General features: G+C 40.8%; 1 protein-coding gene across 8 annotated transcripts in view; it reads left to right on the top strand.

Moving 5' to 3' along the window:
- Positions 1-14555, top strand: part of LOC144596051 (serine/threonine-protein phosphatase 6 regulatory ankyrin repeat subunit C-like) — a 143249-nt gene that overhangs the window by 80966 nt on the left and 47728 nt on the right. For all 8 annotated transcript variants that reach the window (XR_013547562.1, XM_078404147.1, XM_078404143.1 and 5 more), the window contains exon 16: positions 193-304. Coding sequence is in view for 7 of the 8 variants with exons in the window: in XM_078404147.1 (XP_078260273.1) it covers positions 193-304 (112 nt within the window). In the remaining variant the exon portion in view is untranslated. The remainder of the gene's footprint in view (positions 1-192; positions 305-14555) is intronic.

Here is a 14555-nt window from a genome sequence, read left to right as displayed (position 1 = left end):
TGTTTTTATACTCTTATTTCATAAATGAAGGTTACTCTGTTACATAAGTTGAATGTGTATGCCATGTGGATGTGGTATTTAGACTTACCATGACTATTTTTGTGCTGTGTGGTCGGGACACAGGAGGTGAGGGAAGAAAAACTGAAAATTGCAATGCAAATTAATTGCTGTCTTTTGTCAATTATATTACAGTTGTTTACAGTATTTGCTTCACAATGATGCTAATCCAACAATTCGAGACAAGCAGGGTTATAATGCTGTCCATTATGCTGCTGCATATGGCCATAAACAATGCCTGGAGCTGGTAAGAAATTTTATTTTTATTTGATGTTGCTTCTTCAATTAGAGTAAAATAGAAAAATAAATGAAAGGTCACTAAATTAAATTACAATATCATTAATCTGTCACAATGCCACAAAGTATGCCACTTCTATAAATTACACCCTTGCTATTGTGCGATTTCCTCGATTCAGATTTTCAGATGTATTGCACTGTTTCTTTTAAAGCAGCTTAATTATCTTTCAAATTGCTGCAAAACTATCATCTAACTTCAAGTGAAACAATAGCAATTTGGAATTATAATTTGACTCACAAAGAAATGTGGCGAAATGGTCTAAAATTAACTTTTTTTTTACTGAGGAATTTGTCACTCATTCATGTTGTGAAAATTTTGTTGCCAAATGTAAATTTGCTGCTTTTAATTTTGACGAGTTCCCATTGCATGTGCAATAGTTATGACAATAAACCTTTAATCATTCATCTTCATGAGCGATTCATGTGTAATGAACTGGATTTGATAAGGGAATTCAAGGGAAAGGAACCATTAGGAGGTAGTGACCATAATATGATGTTCTAATCTGCAATTTGAGAGGGAGAAGGTAAAATCAGAAGTGTCAGTATTGCAGTTGAACAAAGGGGACTATATATATATATATATATTCCTTTATTCGTCCCACACCGGGGACATTTACAATTTATGGAGGCATGAGGGAAGAGATGGCCAAAGCTGACTGGAAAGAGACCCTAGCAGGGATGATGGTGGAACAACCATGGCAGGAATTTCTGCGTAAATAATCCAGAAGATGCAGGATCATTACAAAGAGGAAGAAAGATTCTAAGGGGAGTAAGAGGCGACCGTGGCTGACAAGGGAAGTCAAGGACAGAAAAAATTAAAAGAGAAAACATATAACGAAGCCAGAGGATTGGGAAACTTTTATAGAACAACAGAAGGTAACTGAAAAAGCAATACGGGGAGAAAAGATGAAGTATGAAGGTAAGCTAGCCAAGAATATAAAGGAGGATAGTAAAAGCTTCTTTCGGTATGTGAAGAGGAAAAGATTAGTTAAGACAAATGTGGGTCCCTTGAAGACGGAAACAGGTGAATTTATTATGGGGAACAAGGAAATGGCAGACGAGTTGAACAGGTACTTTGGTTGTGTCTTCCATAGTGAAGACAGAACCAATCTCCCAGATGTGCTAGGGGACAGAGAATCTGGGGTGATGGAGGAACTGAAGGAAATTCACGTTAGTCAGGAAATGGTGTTGGGTAGACTGATGGGACTGAAGGCTGATAAATCCCCAGGGCCTGATGGTCTGCATCCCAGGGTACTCAAGGAGATGGCTCTAGAAATTGTGGACGCATTGGTGATCATTTTCCAATGTTCTATAGATTCTGGATCAGTTCCTGTGGATTGGGGGATAGCTAATGTTTTCCCACTTTTTAAGAAAAGAGGGAGAGAGAAAGCAGGGAATTATAGACCAGTTAGCCTGACATCGGTGGTGGGGAAGATGCTGGAGTAAATTACCAAAGATGTAATAGCGGCGCATTTGGATAGTAGTAACAGGATCGTTCCGAGTCAGCATGGATTTATGAAGAGGAAATCATGCTTGACTAATCTTCTGGAATTTTTTGAGTTTGTAACAAGTAAAATGGTTAAGGGAGAGCTGGTGGATGTAGTGTATCTGGACTTTCAGAATGCCTTTGATAAGGTCCCACACAGGAGATTAGTGGGCAGAATTAGAGCACATGGTATAGAGGGTAGGGTATTGACATGGATAAAAAATGGGTTGGCAGACAGGAAACAGAGTAGGAATTAACGGGTCCCTTTCAGAATGGCAGGCAGTGACTAGTGGGGTACCACAAGGCTCGGTGTTGGGACCGTAGCTATTTACGATATATATTAATGATTTAGATGAAGGAATTAAAAGTAACATTAGCACATTTGCAGATGACACAAAGCTGGGTGGCAGTGTGAACTATGAAGAGGATGCTATGAGGATGCAAGGGGGGCTTGGGTGAGTGGGCAGATGCATGGCAGATGCAGTATTATGTGGATAAACGTGAGGTTGTCCACTTTGGTGGCAAAAACAAGCAGGCAGATTATTATCTGAATGGTGTCAGATTAGGAAAAGCGGACGTACAACGAGACCTGGGTGTCCTCGTACATCAGTCACTGAAAGTAAGCATGCAGGTGCAACAGGCAGTGAAGAAAGCTAATGGCACGTTGGCCTTCATAACGAGAGGATTGAGTATTGGAGCAAAGAGGTCCTTCTGCAGTTGTACAGGGCCCTGGTGAGATCACCTAATTTGAGGAAGGACATTCTTGCTATTGAGCGAGTGCAGTGTCAGTTCACAAGGTTAATTCCCAGGAAGGCGGGACTGTCATATGAAGAAAGAATGGAATGAATGGGATTGTATTCACTGGAATTTAGGATGAAAGGGGATTTTATAGAAACCTAAACTTATTAATTGATTGGACAAGCTAGATGCAGGAAACATCTTCCCAATGTTGGAGGAGTCCAGAACCAGGGGCCACAGTTTAAAAATAAGGGATAGGCCATTTAGAACTGAGATGAGGAAAAACTTTTTAACCCAGAGAGTTGTGAATTTGTGGAATTCTCTCTCAGAAGGCAGTGGAGGCCGATTCACTGGATGCATTCAAAAGAGAGTTAGATAGAGCTTCTAGAGGAATCAAGGGATATGAGGAGAAGGCAGGAACGGGGTACTGATTGTGGATGATCAGCCATGATCACATTGAATAACAGTGCTGGCTCGAAGGGCCGAATAGCCTACTCCTGCACCTATTTTCTGTTTCTTTGTGTCTGTTTTGTAAACATTATATGAAATGTTACTTTTAAACTATAACATTCTGCAATTACTTTTGATTCATCTTCCTGTTGCCTGTGCGGCAACATGCCAAAGCTAGAAACAGCACTTCAATTTGTGCTGTTGTTGTCTCTTGAGTTACACAACTTCAATTTGTATTAATGAGGATATCTAATAAACTAAAATATTTTTGTGGACTGTTGCTATCTCTATAGTGTTCACAAGGATCACCAAAATTAGACAAAGTAAACTTGTCCAAAAGTTTGAAGAACGTTTTTATGTTTAGGCTTCAATTAAGTCTTCAGGTCCGAACTATTTTTATGGACCCTCAGGAATTTGCAGTTTAATAATAATAATAATAATGTATTTTATTTATATAGCGCTTTTCATATACTCAAAGACGCTTTACAGAGATTTAGAGAACATAGGGAAATGAATAAATAGATAAATAAGTAAATAAATAAACGAACAGAGAAAGGAGACAGAAGGTGAGGTGACCTTCAGTGGTTGAAGGCAGTACTGAACAGGTGAGACTTCAGCGATGTTTTGAATGTGGTGAGTGTGGAGGAGTCTCTGACGGTTTGGGGTAGTGAGTTCCATAGGGTGGGAGCAGCGATGGAGAAAGCCCTGTCTCCCCAGGATCTTAGTTTGGTCCGGATGTGGGGGGATAGGAGATTGGCAGCAGCAGAGCGGAGGGTGCAGGTGGGAGTGTGCCTGTGGAGGAGGTCGGTCAGGTAGGATGGGGCCAGGTTATGGAGGGCTTTGTAGGTTATGAGGAGGATTTTGTACTGGATTCTCTGGGGGATGGGGAGCCAGTGGAGTTTATAAAGGACGGGAGTGATATGGTCACGGATCGGGGTGTGGGTGAGTAGACGGGCAGCGGAGTTTTGAATGTATTGAAGTTTACTGATGATTTTTGAGGGTGCGCCATAGAGAAGGCTGTTGCAGTAGTCCAGACGGGAGGTGATGAAGGCGTGGATGAGGGTTTCTGCAGCTGTGGAGGAGAGGGATGGACGGAGACGGGCAATGTTTTTGAGGTGGAAGAAGGCTGTCTTTGTGATGTGTTTGATGTGTTTGTCGAAGGAGAGGGTTTGATCAAAGATGATTCCAAGATTCCGGATGTGAGGTGAGGTGGACACTGGGAGACCATCAATGTTGAGGATGAAGTTTTGGGTGGATTTGGTGAGCGTTTTTGGACCAATGATGATGATTTCAGATTTGTTGCAATTGAGTTTGAGGAAATTTGATTGAAGCCAAGATTTTATTTCAGTGATGCAGTTTGTCAGTGTAGAGTGTGTGGTGGGGGAGATTGACTTGGTGGAGATGAGGAGCTGGATATCATCGGCAAAGCAGTGGAAGTTGAGACCATGACGGCGGATTAATTGACCAAGGGGGAACAGGTAGAGGATGAAGAGGAGGGGGCCAAGGACTGAGCCTTGGGGGACACCTTGGGGGAGGGGAGCGGTGGGGGATTTACAGTTGTTAATGGAGATGAACTGGTGTCTGTCAGAGAGGTAAGATTTGAACCAGGATAGGGCTGTGCCGGTGATGTTAAGGGAGGTTTCAAGTCGGGTGAGGAGAATGGAGTGATTTATGGTGTCAAAGGCGGCGCTGAGGTCAAGTAGGATGAGGATGTTGAGGTTGCCAGCGTCGGAGGAGAGGAGAATGTCGTTTGTGATTTTGAGGAGCGCAGTTTCAGTACAGTGGTTTGAGCGGAATCCGGATTGGAAAGTTTCATACAGGTTATTGGTAGAGAGGTGGTATTTGAGTTGGGAAGCTACAGCACGTTCCAAAACTTTGGACAGAAAGGGTAGGTTGGAGATTGGTCTGAAGTTGTTTGGGGTGTCAGGGTTTAGACCAGGTTTTTTCAGAATGGGGGTGACAGCAGCGATTTTGAGGGATGGCGGGACGATGCCAGTGGACAGGGAGGAGTTTATTGTTGCAGTGATAAGTGGAGAGAGAGCAGGAAGGCAGGCCTTGACAAAGCTGGAGGGGATGGGGTCCAGAGAGCAGGTGGCAGTTTTTATTCCTGTGAAAAGGTCAGAGAGGTCGGTGGTGGAGATTGGGGAGAACTGAGGCAGGGGCTGACAGGATAAGGGGGGGCAGGTGGTTTGAGGGGGAGCAGGTGCGTTGGTGGTTAAGGTGCTGTAGATGTTGTCTATTTTGCTTTGGAAGAATGAAAGGAAAGTGGTGCATTTATCAACTGTGAATGATTGGGAGATGGTGTCCAGGGGGCTGAGGAGTTTGTTTATTGTAGAGAAGAGTGTTTTTGGGTTTCCGGAGCCAGAGTGAATTATTTGAGAGTAGTAGGTGGAGTGGGCGCGGGAGAGGGCATCTTTGTAGTGCTGCATGTGATCTTTGTAGGCTTGGGAGTGAATTGTGAGACCTGTTTTGTTGCGGAGTCTTTCAAGTTGGCGGGCATGAGTTTTCATCACGCGGAGTTCAGGGGTAAACCAGGGAACAGAGTGGGTGAAGGAAACTGTTTTGGTTTTTATAGGTGCAAGCTGGTCGAGGCAGGAGGACAGAGTGCGGTTGTAGTAGTCAGTGAGGTCAGAGGGGCTGTGGAGGTCAACGAAGGGAGAGGCGGACATTATTTCAGAGAGGGAGGATGAGAGCGAGGTAGGTGAAACAGAGTTCAGCTTACGGAAGTTGATTTTGCGTTTTTGCTTTGGAGCTGGGGTGGGAATGTTGACAGACATGGTGATGGCTAAATGATCGGAGAGGGTGGGGTCGGAGCCAGAGAGGTGATGTAGATTTAGTCCAGTGGAGCAGACAAGGTCCAGAATGTGCCCACGGTTATGGGTGGGAAAATTGACGTGTTGAGTGAGGTTAAAGCAGTTGAGTATTTCAGTGAAGTCAGCGGTTATTGTGGAGTCAGTGGAGTCCATATGGATGTTGAAATCACCGAGGAGGAGGATTGAGGGGGAGAGAGAACAGAACTGGGTCAGAAAGTCAGAGAAGTCAGAAAGGAATGATGGGTGTGGTTTGGGAGGGCGGTAGACAACTGCCATGACTAATTTTGTGTGGCCAGAGAGTTTGAAAGCCAGGTGTTCAAATGAAGGAGCAGATGAGATGGAGATGAGGTTGATCTTGAAGTCCTGTCGGTGAATTACGGCAATCCCACCACCTCGGCCTTCCGAGCGTGGTTTATTGATGTAGGAGTATCCGTTGGGTGTAGTGAGGTTGAGTGGGAGGTAATCCAGAGGTTGTTGCCAGGTTTCTGTCAGACAGAGGAAGTCCAGTTTATTTTCCAGGATGAAGTCATTCAGAATGTGGCTTTTATTGTTGAGGGACCGGATGTTGAGCAGAGTGATAAACTACATATCTGAAAACTCAATCAACAAAGCAGATTTCAGAAGTTTGTCTATTGAAAACTTCTTGCAATGGGAAAACGTTAATTCTTTTCTTTTTTGGGCTTTGGGGTATACCTCATTTTGATCAGTGACCTAAATTTCTGTGCAGTTGAAATTAAATGAAATTAAATTTTATGAAATTAAAATAAGTTATTTATAGTCGTAGAACTATATACCACGGATACAGGCCCTTTAGCCTAAGTTACTCATGCTGACCAGGTTACATAACTGAGGTAGTCCCATTTGCCTTAGTTGGACTGATATTCCTCCAAACCTATCCAATGCATGCAGTCTTAAAATGTATTTTAAATGTCGTAATTGTACCCGCCTCAAGCACTTCCTCTGTCAGCTGTCCATTTATATACCACCCTCAAGGAATAAGTTGCTTCGAAATCTTTCCCCTCACACCTTAAACTGGTGCCCAGGGTAGGGGAGTCTAAAACTCCCCCACCCTGGGGAAATGATTATGGCCATTCACTTTATCTATGCCCCTCATGATTTTATAAACCTTTATAAGGTCAGCCGTCAGCCCCCCATGCTCCAGAGGAAAAATTCCTATCCCAAACAGCCTCTCCCTTGTATCTCAAACTCTCCGGTTCCAGTAGCAACTTCGTAAATCTTTTTTGTGCCCTTTCCAGATTCATTATATTTTTCCTATCGATGGGCAACTAGGGCTGCACACATTACTCCAATGCGGACTTATCAATATCTTGCACAGCTGTAATGTGACAACTTAACTCCTGTGTCAGTATCCTAACCAATGAAGGCAAGTGTGCCAAATGCCGAATTTGACATCTTACCACTGGTTCACCACTTTCATGGAATGATTTGCCTGCCCCCATTGGTATCTCTATTCTACAACACTTCCCATTCCATTTACTGTGAATTTGACATTCTGTGATTGATAAACCTTCGACAAGGTTCCGCATAGTAGGCTGCTCTGGAAGGTTAGATCACATGGGATCCAAGGAGAGATAGCTGAATGGATAGCAAATAGGCTCCATGGAAGGAAGCAGAGGGTGACTTCTTGGACTGTTGCTTCTTGGACTGGAAGGTTGCTTCTTGGACTGGAGGCCTGTGACCGGTGGTGTGCCTCAGGGTTCGGTGTTGGGCCCGTTACTGTCTGTCATCTACATCAATGATTTGGATGAGAACATACAGGGCAAGATTAGCAAGTTTGCTGATGATACAAAAGTTAGTGTTTTTGCAGATAGTGAAGATGGTTGTGAAAGATTGCAACAGGATCTGGATCGATTGGCCAGGCGGGCAGAGGAATGGCTGATGGAATTTAATACAGAAAAGTGTGAGGTGTTGCATTTTGGGACGTCGAACAAGGGCAGGACCTACACAGTAGATGGTAGGCCTCTGGGTAGTGTTGTAGAGCAGAGGGATCCAGGAGTACAGGTACATGGTTCCTTGAAGGTCGAGTCGCAGGTAGATAAGGTAGTCAAAAAGGCTTTTGCCACTTTGGCCTTCATCAGTCAGAGTATTGAATATAGAAGTTGGGAGGTCATGTTGCAGTTGTATAAGACGTTAGTGAGACTGCATTTAGAATATTGTGTTCAGCTCTGGGCACCATGTTATAGGAAAGATATTGTTAAGCTTGAAAGCGTTCAGAAATGATTTACAAGGATGTTGCCAGGACTAGAGGGTGTGAACTATGGGGAGAGGTTGATTAGGCTGGGTCTCTATTCCATGGAGCACAGGAGGATGAGGGGAGATCTTATAGAGGTATACAAAATCATGAGAGGAATAGATCGGGTAGATACACAGAGTTTTTTGCCCAGAGTAGGGGAATCGAGTACATGGGGACATAGGTTCATGGTGAAGAGGAAAAGATTTAATAGGAATCCGAGGGGTAACTTTTTCACACAAAGGCTGGTGGGTGTATGGAACAAGCTGCCAAAGGAGGTAGTTGAGGTAGTTGAGGCTGGGACTATCCCATCGTTTAAGAAACAGTTAGACAGGAACATGGATAGAACTGGTTTGGAGGGATATGGACTAAGTGCAGGCAAGTGTAGCTGGGACATTGTTGGCGGTGTGGGCGAGTTGGGTCGAAGGGCCTGTTTCCACGCTGTATCACTCTACGATTCTATCTTAATTTAACATCCTGTGAATGATCATCAAAAAACCTCAAAGACAAACTTCGATTTTATGTACACGTAATCTGTGTGAGAAAGTAGAAAAATGTGACCTCATCTATATTTTTAGTTTGTTTATTTATTTGCAAACAAAGGCACAAATTGGTCATTTCAGTTGGTTGAAGTAAAATTCCTGTATTGTGTAACATTCTTCAATTATAATATAAATATTCGTCTGAAAAATTATTGTGAATTGTGGAAAAATATTGAATGTGGATATTGTCCCTAAGGTTTTATTATTTCATATAACCAGTATAAAATCAACAAACTGTAAACAAAAGTTATGTCTAATATAAGCTGAATCTGCAATCTTTACCACTGGTTTGAAAATCAGTTAAAAAATAAAAGTAGACTTGAAAGTGGAGTGATTGAATTAATGAGGTTGGCAGGTTTCGCTCATTGCATCTGTTAGTTACATTCAAGATGCCTTATCAAATGCAATTTGATTCTTTTTGTGCAAAGGCGTGAATGAGGGATGTTTTAAAAAGTTAAAAAATATTAAATCTCATCAGTGTCCATTGTTAACCTCGTAAATAAATCAACAGTGATTTTCAATTTCAGTGATTTGAAATCTAGTTCCGTTTCAGAAATTTGCTATTCCAAAAAGATTTTTTTGTGATTAACCGAATTCCAGCAATATTAATGGAACTGCATTAAGTATTTATAGCAAAGAATCGTTTTCTTTCTGAGAAGAAACCATCATATTCTATTTTGCAATCAGACTACTACGCTCGTTAATGAAAAATCTTATTACACTCTTGGATGAATATATGTTTGAGAGAAAACCTAAACCAGGACTTCACTTGTTTTCAGCAAATCAATGAAATTTGCACACTGGATAAATCTGAAAGCGAAACCTTATGACACACATTATATATTGTTATAAGGCTTTGATGGGATTGTTACAGATGAACCAAACAAAGTTAAATCTTAAAGCTGAACTATTCAGGGATGAAAACTCAAAGCACATTTTTCACAATATTATGGTCACCTAGAAACCAACGTGATGTGCGTTTGGGGTGTCAATTGAATTCTTCAAAAATCTTATGACAATAAATAGCTTGTTAGTCTTTTTTAAAAGGGTAGCAGTAAATCATTAAAGACATTTTCTTGTATTTAGATAGGAGTTTGGTGAGATTAAAAAAACTGCAGGAGGAACCCAGTGGGTCAGGCAGTATTTGTTAAAGGAATTAGACAGGCAGTGTTGGTCCATTTCCCAACATGGATGCTATCTGACTTGCTGAGTTCCTCCAGCAGTTTTACTTTTTTGTTCACAATTCCAGCAACTGCAATCTCTTTTGAGGTGAGATCACATCAGGAATGCTAGGCATAATTTTTGGTTCTTTATCTGATTGTGGTGAATGTTTAAGAAGGAACTGCAGATGCACCAACAATCGACACAAACCGCTGGAATAACTCATTGGTTTAGGCAGCATTTCTAGAGAAAAGGACCAAGTGACGTATTGGGTCGAGACCCTTTATCAGACTGATGAAGGGTCTGTCTGATGAAGTGTCTCTACCCGAAACGTCACCTATTCCTTTTCTCCAGAGAAGTTGCCTCACTCGCTGAGTTACCTCAGCATTTTGTGTCTTTCTTTTGTGATGAATGTTTGTTGGATTGATTCCTGGAGTGTGAGAACATCCTCGGAGCTTCCTAGGAGAAGAGATTGCTTACTTTCTGCATAGTTTAGAAAAATGAAAGGTGGTCTTAAAAAGTCTTGAAGGGATTGACATGGTTGATTTCAGGAGGCTGTTTTACTTGATTGGAATATTAAGAATCTGTGTTCACAGACTGGATGAGCAGTTGGCTATTTAGGATTTGGATGAAAGGGTGTGAGAATTGTTCTGGTAGAATTCTGATTCGGGGTAGCACAGTGGCGTAGCAGTACAACTGCTGCCTTACAGCGCCAGAGACCTGGGTTCGATCCTGACTTCGGGTGATCGTGTGGGTTTTCTTCGAGTTTCCTTTCACACTCCAATGACATACAGGTTTATAGGTTAATTGGCTTAAGTAAAATTGTAAATTGCCCCTAGTGTGTAGCACAGTGTTAGGGTAAGGGGTGATCACTGGTCGGCACAGACTCAGTGGATCGAACAGCCTGTTTCCGTGCTGTATCGCTAAAATAAACCAAAAGTAATGCTGCATTCCCTTACCCATCTCTTAGAACAATATGCCACTTCAGCAGGTTCTGTTTTAATAAATGATTTCTGGTGAGAGAACATTAGTTCACTTTCTCACAATGGGGACCTGGTGTGATGAGACTGCCATGAAGGAGGGGGAAGGGAGGTAAGAACAAAAGGGGACCTGGCGCGGGGGTGGGAGGAATTTGTAACTTTGTAAGCGCCCTTGATGGGCGACTATTTGCACACCTTGGGTATGCAAGCAAAGGATTTCAATGTGACTTGTCACATGTGACAAAGTATTCAATTCTTCCGGTACGTTGGAGACATGGGACTGCAGATGCTGGAATCTTTACCAAAAATCAAACTGCTGGAGGAACTCAACGGATCAGGCAACATCTGTGGAGGGAAGTGGAGAGATTATGTTTTGGGTTAGGACCCTTCAGTCTAATACTGCCTGACCTGCTGAGTTTTTCCATCAATTTGTTGTATTTTCTTCTCTTGTATCTTGCGCATAACTATGACCTCAGGGTTTTGGTGACAATAATTTAAATCTGTCGTCAATAGGAGAAAAACGCTTTGTTAGAATCATATTATAGTCTCATCTGCCATCAAACAATGTGAAATTTATTCAGGCATCTTCTTTAAACTCTAGGCAAGTTAATTTTTAGCATGGACGGAACTTATGATATTTAAAGCAAAACATAGATTTTTATGTCTCAATGTGACTTTAAAAGGCAGACCAAATTATATCTGGGGTAGACACAAAATGCTAGAGTAACTCAGCGGGACAGGCAGCATCTCTGGATAGAAGGAATGGGTGATGTTCCGGGTCAAGACCCTTCTTCAGAAAAAAATCAAAATAAAGAACTAAAAGTAAGATTGAAAATGCTCAAGAGCAAGGGTTCCCAACCTGGGGTAAATTTACTGTTTTTAACATTATTATTTTAAGTTCAAATAACAATAATAGAACTTGTTTACCTGGGGGTAAATTTCACCTACCATTATTGTTATTTGAACTTAAAATAATAATGTTAACAAACAGTATTTTAAAATTTCCCCTTTGTCGACTGCTTTATTATGGTAGAAGTGCAAACTCAAATTACTGAACAAAACAGGGTGGGGGTAAATTTACTTTTGAAAAGTTGCCAGGTGTAAACGGGACAAAAATGCAGACTGATTATGTTTTTATTGAAAGCATTTTACAAATCAAGATAACTTTAAAAAATATTTCGTAAATACAATTTAATGTAATGAGAAAAATGTTAATGCAGAAACTAATGGGACTCAGTCATAATTATATAGCACAGAAACAGGCCCTTTGACCCAACTTATCCTTGACAACAAAGATGCCTTCATGCGCTAGTCCCATTTGCCTGTAATTGGCCTATATCTCTTTAAATCTTTCCTATCCATGTACCTCTCCAAATGTATTTTAATTGTAATAGTATCTATTTTGATCACTTCCTCTGACAACTCATATTCTCCCCACTCTCTGCATGTAAAACGTGCACCTCAGGTCCCCTGTAAATCTTGCCCCTCTCACCTTAAATATATGCCCCTAGTTTAGACCCTCCCACCATTGGAAAAATACTGTATCAATCCACCTTATCTATGCCCTCATGATTTTGTAAATATCTGTCACCCCTCAGCTTCCTTCATTACAGGGAAAACAGTCCCAGTCTGTCCAGTTTCTTCTTATAACTCAAGCCCTCCAGTCCTTGTAACATCGTCCTAAGTCATTTCCTGCACCTTATCTAGCTTAATCGCATCCTTCCCACAGTATGGTGACCAGAACTACACACAATATTCAAGGTGCAGTCTCAACAATGATGCTCTAACTCTTCTATTTGATGCCCTGTCTCTTGAAGCCAAGCATGCCAGATGTCTTCTTCACCACCTTATCTACCTATGCTGCTACATTCAGGGAACTATGTACTTATATTCCTTGGTCTCACCTTTTTACAACACCCCTCCCCCACCCCTACCCCCCACCAGGCCCTGTCATTCACTATGTATGTCCTGCTCTGGTTTATGTTCCCCAGTTGACTTGAGATGGCCTAGTCTGTATAATGTAACAGTTCCACCTAAATTGGTGAAAAGAAATGGGTAAAGAAACTCTCTGATTTTCCAAAGCGTTTGTTTTTTTAAATATCCTTCCATTATTTAAATGGTTCTGATGCAGGATTATGATCCTATGTAGATCAGTGTATTTGGGGCTGATTTTTCTATGTTGAGGGACAAATACCAGCCTGTATGCAGAAGATAGTGCCCCTACACTGCTTACTTTCATTATTTTGCAATGAATCTTCTATGTATGTTCAAGATGATTACAGGACATCAGTTTAACACATCATCTGAAAAACATTTCTGACAGTTTATTTTGTCATCTAATGCATTGATTTTCTTTTTGGAGTTGGATTTGCACCCTAAACATTTTGACATGTGCAAGAGTGCTACCAACTAACTGACCCATTTTGGATCAAATGGATGGTGAAAAATGACAGATGGATTGGCATCTAAACAAGCATAACATTTTTGACTTTGGATCAGAGAAAGTGAAGTCATGACATGCTCCTATGATTGGGCAAAATAAGTTAAATCGCTAAAAGCTTGGCTGGACTACATTCCACTGAAATGTTAAATGTTGGTTTCTTGTGATTAGAATATTAGTGATGATTTAATCAAACTGTTTCACTTAAATTGGGTAAATTCAGAAGAAGGAATTTGAAAATTCCAAGACAAGACAAAGAGCCAACAGATTGCTTTGGCCCATGACAATAGCATATGAATAGAATTGTGGTAGAGATTAGCTATGATACAATTTATAAAACATTAATACGCACAGTGCTGACTGGACTGTTGTGTTTTTTTACTGCAGTCAAATACTGTGAATGTAATTAAAGTAAATATAATTTACCAATGATAAAATCAGCCTGGAAGTATATATATAAAAAACCTGTTACTGCCAAATCTGTTACTGTTCACACTGAAGGAAGAAAAACATTTCCATATTACCATTTTAATTTCTTTTAAGTATGTTGCCATTACCTTGATGTTCACTTTTTTAAATTAGATTGCCAGCAAAACCTCCTTGGAGTTTGTAAGTAATTATTAAATGGCTGCATGATGCATTTATTGGGATGAATTTCAGTTTTTCATGAAACTAGTTTTGATACAGTTTTCATTTAGATATTCTGTACATTGCATGTCATTATTCTTTTGCTGCACTGAGCTATGACATAATTTAATCAATCATTTCTGAGTGTGAGTCCATTTTGCCTGGATTTCCTTGGATAACAGTGCAGGTACAATGTTCATCTCAAAGTTACAATAACAAAATGGGCTTTCATTGTTCCACAAATTAGTGCTTCAGTTGTGACTAATTCTGACACCAAAAAAGATAAACAACCACGCTATAGTGTGAATTCAGCAGTGCATCAATTCCAAGAAAGAGGCATCGAGAAATAAGTTGTGTAGGAGATGGCTAGCTCATGCTTGCTAAGCGTATCAGTCTGCTTAAAAGGAGGCTATGTTATGTTCCAGATGAGCAAATTAAAATTAAAAAACGTTTGAATATACTTCTTAAAGTTTTGAATTTAAATGTTATTTTTATAAAGAGAAAAATCTCTGGTCAAGTCTGGTCATGATGTCTAAATGTACAGCTGCCTTTCCCCAAACTAATTCCCAATAGAAATAGCCTATTACAGGTAATTTTACTTTGGCCATTGTTGGATTTACAATGTGTGTCATTTCCATTGATCTTTATCTGATTGTAGCACTTACATTTTTTTTTTTTAAACCAAAAGCATTGATAATCTCTCATAATTACTT

This window comes from Rhinoraja longicauda, chromosome 8, assembly GCF_053455715.1.
Source record: "Rhinoraja longicauda isolate Sanriku21f chromosome 8, sRhiLon1.1, whole genome shotgun sequence".
In the NCBI taxonomy this organism is placed as follows: Eukaryota; Metazoa; Chordata; class Chondrichthyes; order Rajiformes; family Arhynchobatidae; genus Rhinoraja; species Rhinoraja longicauda.
The sequence above is the reverse complement of the archived record's forward strand: the minus strand, read 5'-3'. Positions and strand labels throughout refer to the sequence as shown.